At 42.7% G+C, this 14,290-nt stretch overlaps 1 protein-coding gene across 2 annotated transcripts in view; it reads left to right on the forward strand.

Annotated features, from left to right (window-relative positions):
* The window catches only part of NAA25 (N-alpha-acetyltransferase 25, NatB auxiliary subunit), a 58,617-nt gene that overhangs the window by 30,003 nt on the left and 14,324 nt on the right, over positions 1-14,290 (forward strand). For both annotated transcript variants that reach the window (XM_007490033.3, XM_001365871.4), the window contains exons 13-18: positions 2,125-2,214; positions 2,889-3,069; positions 4,114-4,213; positions 9,097-9,248; positions 9,966-10,091; positions 10,371-10,614. In XM_007490033.3, the coding sequence (XP_007490095.3) occupies positions 2,125-2,214; positions 2,889-3,069; positions 4,114-4,213; positions 9,097-9,248; positions 9,966-10,091; positions 10,371-10,614 (893 nt within the window). The remainder of the gene's footprint in view (positions 1-2,124; positions 2,215-2,888; positions 3,070-4,113; positions 4,214-9,096; positions 9,249-9,965; positions 10,092-10,370; positions 10,615-14,290) is intronic.

A 14,290-nucleotide genomic window follows, 5' to 3' on the forward strand; every position in this document is an offset into this window, starting at 1 on the left:
AGGAGCCATCACCTGGCCTTGGCTGTGACTTGACCTCAGTGGCTGCTTCTGTAGCTTGGTAGGACTTCCCTTCATTAGATGGGTGAGGTCCCTGAGACCAGGAGATAGGAAGGATCGAGCCCAAGGTCACCAAGGGAGAGTTGGTAGCCAAGCTAGGGTTTGAACCCAGATCCTCCAGCACCAAATCCAGCACCCTCTCTACTGTGCCACTCAGCTCTGCCTTATCTTTTCAGATCCCAGGGTCACTCCCTCCCCCATTGAGCCCTCAGAGTGCAGCTGGGCAGGAATAGCAGCATTGATTGTTTCTAGAACTGCTATTTTTTTTTATGTTCCATTAATTTCTGAATATGCCCCTCATTGAATCCCTTAATCCCTCACTTGTTACAGAGATGAGGAAGGACAAGAAACCAGTTTAGTGAAGCCAGTGAAAACACAGATTGTCTCTGGTAGCATGGGCCACATTCTACGGCCCAGCTCCCCACCTCTGCTGGGAAGTAGGGAGGAACATCATTTTAGCATTTTCATCCTGACCCTACAGTGGCCATACTTAGCTGCTGTAGTCATCTGGGCTATCCCTCAGCAGGCCTTCCTCTGTTTCTCCCAAGTCTTAAGCTCATTTTTCTTTATAATTATTAAAAAAAAAATTTTTTTTCATGCAAAACACACTTCCATACTGATTTTTGTTGCAAGAGCACACTCATATTAAACTAAAACCAATAAATAAAACTTTAAATACCTTAATGTAAAGGATAGTATGCTTTGATCCATATCCATCCAACTAACAGTTCTTTCTGTGGAAGTGAATAGCATTTCACGTCATAGGCTCTTCAGAATTGTCCTGGATCATTATATTGTGGAGATCAGCCAAGTTTTCACATTTGATCATCCTACAATATTGCTGTTACTGTATACAGTGTTCTCATGGTTCTGTTTATTTCACTCTGCCTTAGCTCATGTAGGTCTTTCCAGATTTTTCTGAAATCATCTTGCTTATCATTTCTTATAGCACAATAATATTTTATCACCTTAATTTACCATGATTTTTTCATCCATTCTCCAATTGATGGACATCCCCTCAATTTCCAATTCATTGCCACCACAAAAAGTATCTCGTTTTTTCTTATGCTATAATAATCCATTGCATCATGGATCCATGTTTCTCCAGATAGTCCTCAAGAGATCCTCTTTGTTTCTAGGCCTTTGCTGCCATCAAAAAATGCTGCTCTGAATAATTTGGTATCAGTGGGACATTCTTCCTGCCTTTGACTTGGAACTTTGTGCCTAATCTGAGATCTCTTGGTTGCTATAGTGTATAATGGACATTTTAAGTCCCTTTGGGGGGAGGGGGGGAGGATAATTATTTTCAGAGCAGTTTGGACCAATTCTTAGCCATGACAGCAGTGTATTAGGCTGCCTGTCTTCCCATGGCCCAAACAACCCCAGCTATTTCCATTCTTTGCCATTTTGCTGGGTGTGTTGTAAAATTTCCAAACTCTTTTGATTTGCATTCTCTACTAGTGATTTGAAACAGTTTTGAATATGGTGTTAATAGTTAACAATTCTTTTGAGAATTGTTTGTTCATATACTTTGACTATTTAGCCATTGTGGAATTATTCTTGGTCTCACGCATTTGTGGCAATTCCCTAGATAGCTTGGTTATCAGGTTAAGAGATATTTGGTGCAAACACACACATACAAGTAATCTACAGTTTCACTTCTTACACTGCCTAATTGAATTGACTTTGTGCAAAAAAGCCTTTTAATTTGGTGTAACACAAAGGACTTTTGTCTTTCACGAGCTGTCCCTTTTTTTATTAAGAATTCTCCCCTTCCTGGAGTCGTGAAAGATCCTTCTCTGCCCATTTGTCCTCCTCCTCATTTTTAATTTTTTTTATGCTGAGGCCTTTTTAATATTTTTAGCTGTGTTTCTTTGGAACTTATTGTGGGCTGTGGTCCAACGTGGCAACCAGTAACTGCCTTTTGACAATGTTCTATGAGGCCCAGGCAGTCACAAATGAGCTTTGATCACAATGAGTACTAATAAGGCTTTGTGGAATGAATGCAGTGCATGGGACAGTTGGATTTTTGACTGATACTGAGATGATGCTTTTGTTCCTTTCCAGGGAAATCCTGTTTGAAAACAGAGCTGCAGTTTTCAGACTATTACTGCCTCCTTGCCGTGCATGTGCTCATCGACATATGGCTAGAAGCAGGTACAGGGTCCTCGAGGGCTGGTACAGGGTTTGCTCTGACTGTTGTGTGGGGTTGCATTATGCCCCACATGCCAGGCATCTGATAGAAGTGCTGACTTGGTGGGTCTTAGTCCTGTCCTCCCCCCATAGAGGGTCTTGAGGACAGTTTGCTGCCTGTTTTTTGAGCTCTTCCTCATCTGTTCGCTCATTCCTAAAAGGTGGTCTGACTTTCTTATCATAGTATGTGAAAGACAATATTAGATTGAGACCATGGAGAACATGGAATTGGCCTTAGCCAGTTCACCTTGTTACCTTGCCACTGCCCTTTGTTTGCATTGTCTTAATTTTAAAAGACCTTGGTGGGGATGTGCCTCTGTCAGGAAAGCTGCCCTGGGTGAAGTGGCCTCTGTGTACCCTCTTCCATGGCACTTCCTGTGAGGCCAGGGTCCAGGAGCACCAGTGTTGAGGTGCCCCTGCTTTTGTAGAGTTAGAGCTTGCTTTAGAACGCAGCTTGAATGGGCCTCTTGAGGCACCAGATCTTGGGGAAATTTCTCTGTTGGCTGCAAATGTACTGACCAAGCATTGGAACCTTTTCTCCTGTTGGTAGTTTTGTTACAGCGAGGATTTGTCTGGCAAAACCTCCCCTTTGCTGCCAGTGTCATTGGGTAACTGTGCCTTTTCCCCTAAACTTCCAGGTGAAGACAGGGCTGCGTGGCAGGCTCTAATATTACTAGAAGAAGGCTTAACCCATAGCCCTTCCAATGCCCAGTTCAAATTGCTGCTCGTCCGAATCTACTGCTTGCTTGGGGCATTTGAGCCTGTGGTGGACCTGTACTCCAGCCTTGATGCCAAACACATCCAGCATGACACCATCGGGTGGGTAGTATATACTCAGAATGCTGTGCCAGTAGCCCCCCACCCTGTGTGCCCCACTCTGCCCATCCTCCTCAGGGGATGCTGTCATGTGCTGTTCTCTTTAATAGGAGAGAGGAGAGCTTTAAGTAGAGACAGCATGGACCATGGAGTCCTACAGGTGGATAGGAGAGAGCTGGGGTCAGATCCCACCTTCTCTGAACCTCAGTTTCTGCAAAGTGTGCAAGTTAGACTAGGGGTATCTTGAAGGTCCCTTCTAGCTCTAAATCCTAGAATCCTGTGATTTGCTATGAAATGGGTCTAATTGAACCTGCCAGAGGACTGGGATGGCATGTTAGTTCACTAGAATTGGCATGTTTATTTATGACCCCTGGACTGGAATGTAATACTTCATTTGGACACCTTATACACTCTTGAGATTAAAAGAAAAATGATGTCTTTTTTGACTAGGAGGAGGGAGATTTTTTAGCCTAAATTTTCTTTTGCTATTCAGTCGTTTTCTAGCCCTGTCCAATACTTTATGACCCCATTTGGGTTTTTTTAATTTTTAATTTTCTTATTTTTGGCAAAGACATTGGAATAGTCACTGAACTTTCCTTCTCCAGCTCATTTTACAGATAAGGAAACTGAAGGCAACAGGCTGACGTGACTTGCCCAGGGTCCCACTACTAGGAAGTATCTGAGGCCAGATTTGAACTCACAAAGATGAGTCTTCCTGCCTCCAGGCTTGGTGTTCTATCCATTGCCTCATCTAGTGGCCCTGTATTTTCTACCTCTGTGATGAATGCTGGAACCTGGCCTTTAAAGTATGCTATAGGATAAAGCTTGGGCTGTATTGAAGTATCGGGTTCATTGAAAATCCAAGGTTGAGGTCATAACTCAGGGAATGCCCCATGAGGCTGAGTTCCCTGTTGTTCTCTAGCCTGGCATTGATTCTCCTGAGGAGCACAGCTACATGGTGGTCCCCCTTTAGCCACTTGTGTGAACCCTTGTAGGGTTGCTCCAGGGGGATGGGCAGTCCTAACCTGCATGTGCTCTTTCTTCCAGCTATCTCCTGACTCGCTATGCGGAGTCTCTAGGTCAATACGCTGCTGCATCCCAGGCCTGTAACTTTGCACTCAGGTTTTTCCACTCCAACCAGAAAGATGTAAGTGAAAACCTTTTCTTGTGTGGTTTCATCTAATGAATGTCCCACCTCCAGTTAGAGCAGCAGGAGTATCACTGCATGTCCGAGTGGGGTGGGGCCCAGGCACACACTGTACTGGGGAAGGCTCTGGGTTCCAGGACCCTCCTCCTCCTGTGGCTGAGCCTTTGAAGCCAGTGACGTGTCTCTGATTGCATCCTTTGAACTTGGCAAGGTCAGCCCTGTCACTGACACGCTAGGATGGCAGGCTGAAGCACGCCTTTCACATCTGGCTTTTAACGACTGAACTTTGCAGGGTTCGGTCTCTCTCTCTAAGGGGATGATGAGTATCAGAAAAGTTTTCAACCTTGGATCTCAGCAGCCTACAAACCTTGGTGCTCCTTGTTTTTTGTTGCTGAGTCTGTCACTCACTGCCCTCTGCTATTAAATCATTTTAATACTGAACAGACATTTAAAAAATAGATAGTATCAAATAGTTCAAAACCAGAATTTTACAGACAGAAAGGATGGGTTGAACAGGCAGAAAAGATTTTCACCAACCACTGTGCTAGGTGCCATTACTGTGTACATTACCAATAGTGTGTTTGCCCACATTTAGGGGCTGGCTGGATATCTGGATGGATTGGGATTTCAGATTCTAGGTGGAAATTTTAAGCAAAGTTGGACTTTGCTGTTTATTTGAGAAGGGGAAGAATTCTTCAGTTGGTGGTTGGGGAATTTCTAGGTGGCAAAGCCTCTCTTCCCTGGTTCCTTTAGGTTGACGTTGGGAATGGGTCCATTTGATTTCACCTGTCAAGAAGGTGCTCCCAAAAAAGAGAGGCTCATGGTCCAAAGCTTTAACAATGACTTCTTTGGAGTTGAGCTCCTGAGTCTAAAGTCTTGCAGAACCCACACATTTTCCTCTGTTGAAAATCTGCCTATTGGATTTGATCCTTAGAATCTATTCAACTACCAAAGCACTTGGCACCTAAAGTAACTTAGCTCTTAGCACAGTGCCTGGTATTTAATAGGTGTTATTAAATATTGATTGATTAACTAAATATGTTCTTTGGGAACGTCAGAAAATGAGATCAAATCATTTTCAAAACAACAGCTCTGGCAAGTGATTTGTCTGTTTTCTGATTAGAGACAAAGAGTATGGATAATTTTTGGGTAGAATGGACAGCAGTCCATCTAAGTAGCTGACTGTTGGGATGCATAGAGTCTCCATTCAATGTCCTGAGGCCATCTTATGCTTGCTAACCCTGTGGTTTCCCTTAGGAGGGCACCCAGTGGGAGCTCATCTGTGGCTTCCAGGTTGTTGCAAGGAGAAGTTGGATTCAGTGGACAGGTGATAAAGTGACTCTTTCATGTTCAGCCCTTGACTGATCACAGGCCTTCGTGTATCTGCTGCCAATTCTCTTCCTATGGAGCCAACAGCATCTGACAGTGAAAAGGAAGAAAAAGAAGGGCAGACCCTTCAGAAATAAGCTCACCACTGGGAATGTGGGTGACACTGCTCAGAGAGAGGGGAAGATTGGCTTCCCGAGTCACCATCCTGTCAGAGCCCACAGGAACAATTGGGCTTCATGCTTTTCCCCACTTACTCAAGTTTCTTTACTTGTCATGGACTATTTGTAAGAAAACATTTCATCATATTTTAAAATACAAAGACAAACCAAGTTCAGAAGAAAATCCCAGTAACCTGTGGGCTCTTACTGTGGCCAAAATGTAGGGGCTGAAGAAAAGAATGCCATCATCCATGACATTTGACCACTTGGATAACTCAAGCTAGTGGAACAGCTTGGCGTTTTTCTATTTCGAGGGGTGAATTCAGACCCATTCTCATATCTTGGACATGCTTCGTTCTGTAGTCAGAAGGACCTGTTTTCAGGAAGAATTGGATTTTTGTAGTCAGTGGGCAATAAAGACATTTCATTGAATATTTATAAGGATTATTCTCTAATCTTTAAATGTTACTGAAATCTTAGGTGTGTGTGAAGGAAGTTATAATTTAACAGGTGGCTGGTTATCTTAAAGTGAAAGTCTTGGTTTCCTATGGCTTTGTGTCTAGAGAGCTATAGGGCTATTTGAGGCAAAGAAGAAAGTGTGGGATACATACCAGTGAGAAGAAGCTTGCTTCCACACTGGAAGATGGCTTGGAATCATTCGTTCCTTTTCTTTGATATTTACCTGGTGCTGGCTTTTGTGCAGGAGGAGACGTTGGTCTGAAGGTAGATGATCTTCTAAATGGAGACCATAGTAACAAAAGTTATTCCCACGGCTTTCTATGGAATCAGGAACCAGGACTTCTCCTGAAAGTTGATTTTCTATCAAGAAGATTCAATTTAATCAATTGTGATCAATGTGCTTAGCCTCATGGATCTTAGGAAGAGAGCAGCCCCTGTGGAATGGCAGCAGAGCCATGGAAAGAAGGGGCAGGTACCAGAGGACACCTCTCCAAAGGAGAGGCTAAAGGCAATGACTGCTCTACTGAGATAAGTCCAATCGGACTTCAACTTAAGCTTAGGTTGTGATAGCTGCTGGATGAGGAATTGTAGATGGCTCTGTGGAGGGGACTTCCTGCAGCTTCTCTGCACTGTGAGTTGTTCAGAGCATCCTTAGGAGTAGTGGGTGACATCTCTTAGGATATCATCTTGTAGGCATACCATGTTCTATAGGCCTTTAATTTCCTGGGTGACCCATTCTGTTTCAATTCCTAAAATATCACTTTGAAATAGATGTCAGAGCCTGTGGAAAAAACTCACAGTTCTTCCTTAACTCTTCTTGGGAGGAATCTGATTCTAGTGGATTCTGAATGAGATCTTCTCTCTGAAAGAACGAAATGCATTTGAATAGCTAGAAATGACTTTTCTGGTACCTTGGAATCTGCTATTTTAAAAAGTCAATACTGTTAGGTTGGTGTAACAGAATAGATATTATTCTTGAGTTGGCATCTGTGTTTCTCTTGCCCTTTCTGCAGTGACCAGGGTTCATTTCAGGAGTTCAGGGGTGCCCCAAATCACCTCGGTGATCTAGAAATAAATTAAAATAGCTCCTGGACAACCTCTTTGGATTGTCAGCGAGAGCTTACTTGCCTGCAGTTTCTAGCTTGGCCTGTCGTCTGGGGGTAGGATTGGGGTTATGCCTCTTCCTCCATTCAACACTCTCTTTCTGCTCATTCTGTCTTCCTTCCACTTCCCTAATCCTCATCCAGGTGGGTCGTGCATGACCTGGGCAGGCTTAAAGGAGGACTATCTGTCTTTTAGAAGAGCAAGTCGAGGGCCTTTTTAGTTTGGTAAAAAAATAGTGTGGCCTCCCTCCTTCCTGCTTAGTCCTCAAATTTGTCTTCTTTTCATTTAAATTGCACTAAACTCGTGGATTCCCAGAAATGAAAACTACACTGTGCTTGGTGATGTTAGTTTGGGGGTGGGCAAATTTAGCAATCAGATTTAAACCCCTAAAGCCACCATAGTCTTTTCCTTACTGCCTGGATAATCCAGAGTTCTGAGTTAATCATTCCTCTCCAGCAGTGACCTCTTAGTGCAAGCACTGACCCCAAACCCTGTCATATCTGGGTCTTACTGTCCCTCTGCCTGCCTAGGGCCTGTGGTTAGAGTAGCCCGAGCCCTCCATAGGCAGCTGAGGAAAGAGGCAGCCTTGCTCTCCTTGAGCCAAGCCAGAAGGTAACTTGAGGATTTTCAGGTAGTCCTTCTCTAAGCCCTCAGGATCACAAGTAATCTTTTTAATTTTCTTGTGTCCGTCCGTCTTTAATTTCTCCAGATACTGCAGGCAAACAGCTCACCGAGGTGTCCCGTGGGGGTTTAAAAGCCGCATCGAGTGCAGTTGAATTAGCAGCGCCCCTGGCGCAATCCCGCGGCCTGAAATGAACCCTGCGAGGCTGTTTATCAGAGGGTATGTTGTTGACTATTGCCCTATTTTCCTATCATGCGAATTATCCAGACGTAATGGAGATGGGACAGAGGAAGCCGAGTGAGACCAAGCAGAAAAGAAACTAGTTTAGAGAGTGCTTGTGACAGTGCGTTTTGTTTTTGGGCAGACGTCGCTTTTTTTTTAAAGGTTTTTGGAGGCTGCTGCTTTCTTGAGTCCTGAGGACCTGAGCTCCTTCCCTAGGAGCTCTGTTTTCCATGATTTTTCTCTGACTGGTACACTCGAATGTCTGTCCTTCCCTGCTCTCTTGGGCTGCATCTCCGAAGGTCCGTGTGCATTGACTTCAGTTCACATACAGGTTGTGTTGTCTGCATCATGTAACTTCAGTGCTCCAGATATTTGGGGTGTCCTCAGAATGGACTGATGGTGGCATGAGCCTTGTGGTTGACATTGTTCGGCGTTTCACTTAAATATTGGTGCTATGTGTTATTGTACTCAGAAGACGAATAAGATGAGCAGAAGGAGCCTGCATGTCTTTGGGCCTTTTTTTTAGGCTGGTGGGTTTTGGGGGGGACCAGGGTTGACAATGGCTATATATTTTTTTGAAACTTCATTAGAAATAGGCTGTCCCCCTCGTTTTAAGAAAAACACTGAACGATGTCTCCTAGGGTAGTCCTGGTCAACAGTGGCTGCTTTTCTAGCCTACTTGTGACCTCTGAGTCAGTGGAAACGGCACAAGGGATGGCTTCCACATTGCCCTGTTTGGCAGCCTTGTCTTGTTCTCAGCAAAGGGGATGCAGAGAGAGGGGAGGGGAAGGAAGAAGAGAGCAGCACGGCTTTCAAGGCGGAAGTTCTATTTAGTGGCCATGGCCTCAGTTAGCCTGGAAGTTGTGACTTCATTTGTCTTGACTTAATTTACTCTTGAGTTTGGCTGATTTGCTTTGCTGGCGAGGTTGACCACAAGTATCTGAACTGTTAAAAATATTTATACCGAGGTGGTGTTTTTTTCTTCCCAGACCTCAGAATATATTATTCAAGCCTACAAATATGGTGCGTTTGAGAAGATCCCAGAGTTTATCGCTTTTAGGAACAGACTGAACAACTCTCTTCATTTTGCCCAAGTCCGTACTGAGCGGATGTTGCTGGATCTCCTACTTGAAGCCAACATGTAAGTACAGCCCAGGAGTGTTAAGACTGATGACCTAGAGTAGGTTCCAAGGATGTGATTTGCACCCAAGAGTGCAGATTGTGGGGAAGAGCGGTGGGGAGGTGGGCCTGTCAGTGTTCAGCTTCATTTTGTTCTTTTCTCTTTTGCAAAATATATTTTATGGGAATTGTTTGTGATCTTTAGTCTTTGACCTGGCCTACAGAGTTGAACCGACGATGCCTTCTGTGGTTTGGTGTTAGCATCAGCAGTGTGGACTCTGAAGAGAAATAGCCCAGCTTGAACTGTCCGCCCATCCCCATCTCCCTTTGGGCTGCCTCTTAGAGTTCATTTCACGTGGTATCTAGTTACCTCTTTCTGCAAACAAAAATAAATAGACTTATGTATTTTTCCAGCACAAATGAAACCTTATGATGAGCATAGGTATTAAGCCCAGGAGCAATATGATGCAGGGCAAAGATGGCTGTTTTGGGGAGTTAGAGGACCTGGGTTTGAATCCCAATTCTGCCTCTTGGTATCTCCCTTTCCTTTCTCTCTACAGTGAGAGGTATTATTATATGATCTCTGCAGTTCTTTCCAGCTTTTAACACTGTGATCCTATGATATTCACTTATAAAATGTTTGTAAGCATGCAATTTAATATTCTAGTTAATTTGCCTCCCCCCGAATCCCTTAAAGCTTCCATGTGCTGTAAATATGTTCATTATATTTTTATCACAGATCAACCAGCTTAGAAGAAAGTGTCAAGTCCATGAGTCTGAGTCCTGAGGAGGATGACATCCCATGGAAAGACCTGAGGGATAACAGAGACCTCCATGTTTTCTTTACTTGGGATCCCAAGGAATGGTAACTCATCTTTGCTTCCCAGTCATTGCTCTTCCCATAGTTAACCTTTGGGGGAGATGATCAGTTCTGTTTCAGCATATCATGACAGGGGTAGAGCCCCGCCTGTTGTCTCTGACGTTTGCCAATCCCACGGCTAGAAGTATTGTCCAGCGTGTGGTGTGACGTAGTTTGAGAGCCAAAGGCAGGTTCATAGGTCAAGATGAATATCTGACCCTTGAAAGGTCAGATTAAATCAGCTCTGAATGTCTGCTTATGCTTTGCTGGTGTGTCTGTCTTAAGGGATGTTTCTGAAGAACACAAGAAGCTCTCCCTGGAGGAAGAGACCCTCTGGCTGCGCATCCGATCTCTGACCCTGAGATTGGTCAGTGGGCTTCCGACTCTGAGCCACCCCACTGAGCCGAAGAATTCGGACAAGACGACGGAGAATGGCGTCTCTTCAAGGATTGATATCATCCGTTCACTTCTCCAGCAGTTGGAAGGCATACTGGATGCAGGAAAGCGATTTGTTGAACGAAAGATTCAGGTACTGTCTGAAAAGTGGCATTACGCCCCACCAGTATGGGAGAAGTTACAGGCCAGCTGCCTCTGGTGTTGGCAGCTTCCTGCCATCTGCCCACAGGGAGGAGAGAGAAGGAGGAAGATGTCTGAGGTTCAGAGCCAAGTGCTCCAAGCTGGGGGAAGAGCCACATTTGACGTGTACCGCATTGTTAGGAAGCTTCTCCTGACATCTGCTCTCAACTTGCCTCTTTTACTCATTGCTTTGAGTTCTTTGCCAACGGGGCTAAAAAGAAGTCTAATCCATCTTCTACTGGACCTCTGTCCCTTTAAACTCTTGGTGATAGGAACAACTAGATGACTCAATAGATGGCTGGGCCTAGATACTGGAGGCTCTGGATTCAAAACTGGTGTCAGACACTTCCTAACTGTGTGATACTCGACAAGTCACTTAACTCCATTGCTTAGCCCTTACTGCTCTTTTGCCTTGGAACCTATACACAATATTGTGAGATGGGAGGTAAGGGCTTGAAAAATAAAAAAATAAAAATAAAAAAATAAATCCTTGGTGACAGCTCTCATGTTCTCTGCCAGCCTGCTCTAGGATAAATATCCCATGTTCCTTCATCAGAGTCTCATTTGGCATGAACTCAAGGCCCTTGACCATCCTGGGTGGTCTTCCTTCCGGGTGTTACACTAGCTTCTCAGTGCCCTTTCTAAAGTTTGGCTCCCAGAAGAGATTTCTGTACTCCAATTCTGTCCTTACTCTTACATCCTCCATTGGGATGGGTGCCTCGTCTTTTGCAACTTCACATTGCATTAGTTTGGCTGCCAACCTCTGTTTTCTCATCTTAAACATATTATCCACTAAGACGCTCAGATCTTTTTCACATGAATTGCTGTCTAGAGACATTCCTGTCTTATACTAATGGAGTTAATCATTTTAGGCCGAAGCATGAATCTACATTTATCTCAGATTTGATTTCATCTTATTTGATTTGGGTTTGGATAAGAATATTTCTGAATCCTAACTTGGCCATCCAGTGCAGCTTGTTGTCTGCTCTTCCCAGCTTTGGGCCATGGAAATTCTCAGCATGTATGCCCTAGTCTTCTATCATAGTAACAACTCTATGGCAGAAAAATGGTAAGGACTAGGCAGTTGGGGTGGGGGTGGGGTGGGGTGGGTTAAGTGAATTGCCCAGGGTCACACAGAGAGGAAGGATCTGAGGACCAGATTTGAACCCAGGACCTCCCTTTTCCAGCCTGGGCTCTCTATCCATTGACCTACCTAGTTGCCTCCACAAATTTGTTAAACATGTCATAAAATTAAAGTATCCTGACTTCATGGCCAGTTTGTGATTAAGACACACATGGAGGCTTTTTACGATGACTGCTTTCTTGTATAGTTCTTGTATAGTATCTTCCTTTTAATGACACATTAAGACTTTGCCAGCAGTTGTCATCAGATGCTCTGGCCGGCAGGCTCCCCTCTCTTCCCTTTTTTGAAAAGCAGACTATTTGCTCTCCCTTGATTCTCTCTGGTCACAGATCACTGACTAGCTCAGTAGTCCTGTCTGCCAAGTCTTTCAGGATGTGAGGATGGAATAATTTTGGATCTGGGGTCAAATTTCTCAAGGATAGCTAGTGCTCTCTTACTGTCTCCTTATTTATCTTGGGGATCAACTCTCCATAGCCGTTTTTGTTTTGACTGTTCAAGTCCAATAATTGTTCTCTTTTTCAGAAAGAACAGAAGCAAAATAGTGATTCGGAAATTCTGCCTAGTCTCATGATAAAAATCACTTTATTCAACCCAAGCAATCATCCTGTCCTATCTGTTATCCTTTTCTTTTCACAAATATATCTTAAACTGAGCCCTTCACCCCAGCCCCAGCCAAATATCATTCTTTTTATTTTTTGAAATTTTTACTATTTTTCTCAATGATATATGTAATAACAAATTTTAACATTTATTTTTTAAAAATTGCGTTCCAAATTCTCTCCTTCCTTCCCCCTTCTTGAGAAAGCAAGCAATTTGATATACATTATACATACTTGTGCAGTTAATGGAAAACTTACTTCCATAGTAGCTATGCTGCAAAAGAAAACAGACCAAAAAGAAAAATAAAAACAAGCAAACTAAAGAAAGTTTTATAAAGCCTGCTTTGATCTGCATTCAGATTCTATCAGTTCTTTCTCTGCAGGTAGATAGCATTTTCCCATCATGAATCCTTTAGAATTATCTTGGATTATTATATTGATCCAAATAGCTAAGTCTTTCAAAGTTATTATTGGACAATTGTGCTTTTTTCCTGGTTCTGCTCACTTCTCTGCATAAATTCACATGTCTTCCAGGTTTTTCTGAAATTATTCTGCTAATCATTTCTTATAGCACTATAAGAATAGCATCAGCATCATATACAACAACTTGTTCAGTTATTCCCCCAACTGATGGGTGTCCTGTCAGTGTCTCAGTCATTATTCTTGAACCCAAGGTTCTTCTCTGACCTGAGTTTTGTCATTCATTTCTAAAATCAAATAAGCCAGTGGTTTATGTATTTTATATGTTTGTTTTTTTTTTTCATAAAACCAGCTCCTCTTATTTATTATTAGTTCAGTGATTTTCTTTCAATTTTATTTATCTCTTTTATTAAAAAAATTTCCAAGATTTGAGATTTTTATTTTGTTCTTTTCCTCGTTTTTTATTTAGTTGCATGCCCAATTCATTCATCTGCCCTTTCTCTTTTTTATTGATGTAAGCATTTGGAGATAGAACTGCCCCCCTAACTATAGCTTTGGCTGCATTCCATACATTTTGGTATGTTGTCTTCTCATTGTCATTTTCTTTGATGAGATTTATTGTTTTATGATTTGTTCTTTGGTCCATTCATTTTTTAGGATAAGATAATGTAGTTTACAATTAATTTTTGGTCTTTCTGTTGCTTTTGTTGAATGTAATTTTTATTGCATTATAATCTGAAAAGGACTTATTTAATATTTCTGCTTTTCTACATTTGATGGTGAGGTTTTTTTTGCCCTATTAGAGAGCCAGTTTTTGTGAAAGTACCACATACTGTTGAGGAGAAAGGTATATTCCTTTCTGTTCCCATTTAGTTTTCTCCAGAGGTCTATTCATATCAAACTTTTCTAACGTTCTATTTACCTCCTTAACTTCTTTCTTGTTTATTTTTTGGTTGGGTTTATCTATTTTTGAGAGAGGAAGGTTAAGGCCTCTCACTAATAACATTTTTCTGTCTATTTCCTCCTGTAATTCACATAACTTCTACTTTAGGAAATTGGATGCTATGCCATTTGGTACAAGTATGTTTAGTATTGATATTATTTCATTGTCTATGGTACCTTTTATCAAGTATAATTTCCTTATTATCTCTTTTGATTAGATCTATTTTTACTTTTGCTTTCTGCTTGAGCCCCTTTTCTTCTGTGTTTCCCTGCTTTATTTTTTTATTTTATAAAAACCCTCACCTTCCATCTTGGAGTCAATACTGTGTATTGGCTCCAAGGCAGAAGAGTAGTAAGGGCTAGGCAATGGGGGTCAAGTGACTTGCCCAGGGTCACACAGCTGGGACGGGTCTGAGGCCAGATTTGAACCCAGATCCTCCCCACTCCAGACCTGGCTCTCAATCCACTGAGCTACCCAGCTGCCCCTGTCTCCCTGCTTTAAATATTTTTCTTTTTTTTGGTAG

This window comes from Monodelphis domestica, chromosome 3, assembly GCF_027887165.1.
Source record: "Monodelphis domestica isolate mMonDom1 chromosome 3, mMonDom1.pri, whole genome shotgun sequence".
Classification (NCBI taxonomy): domain Eukaryota; kingdom Metazoa; phylum Chordata; class Mammalia; order Didelphimorphia; family Didelphidae; genus Monodelphis; species Monodelphis domestica.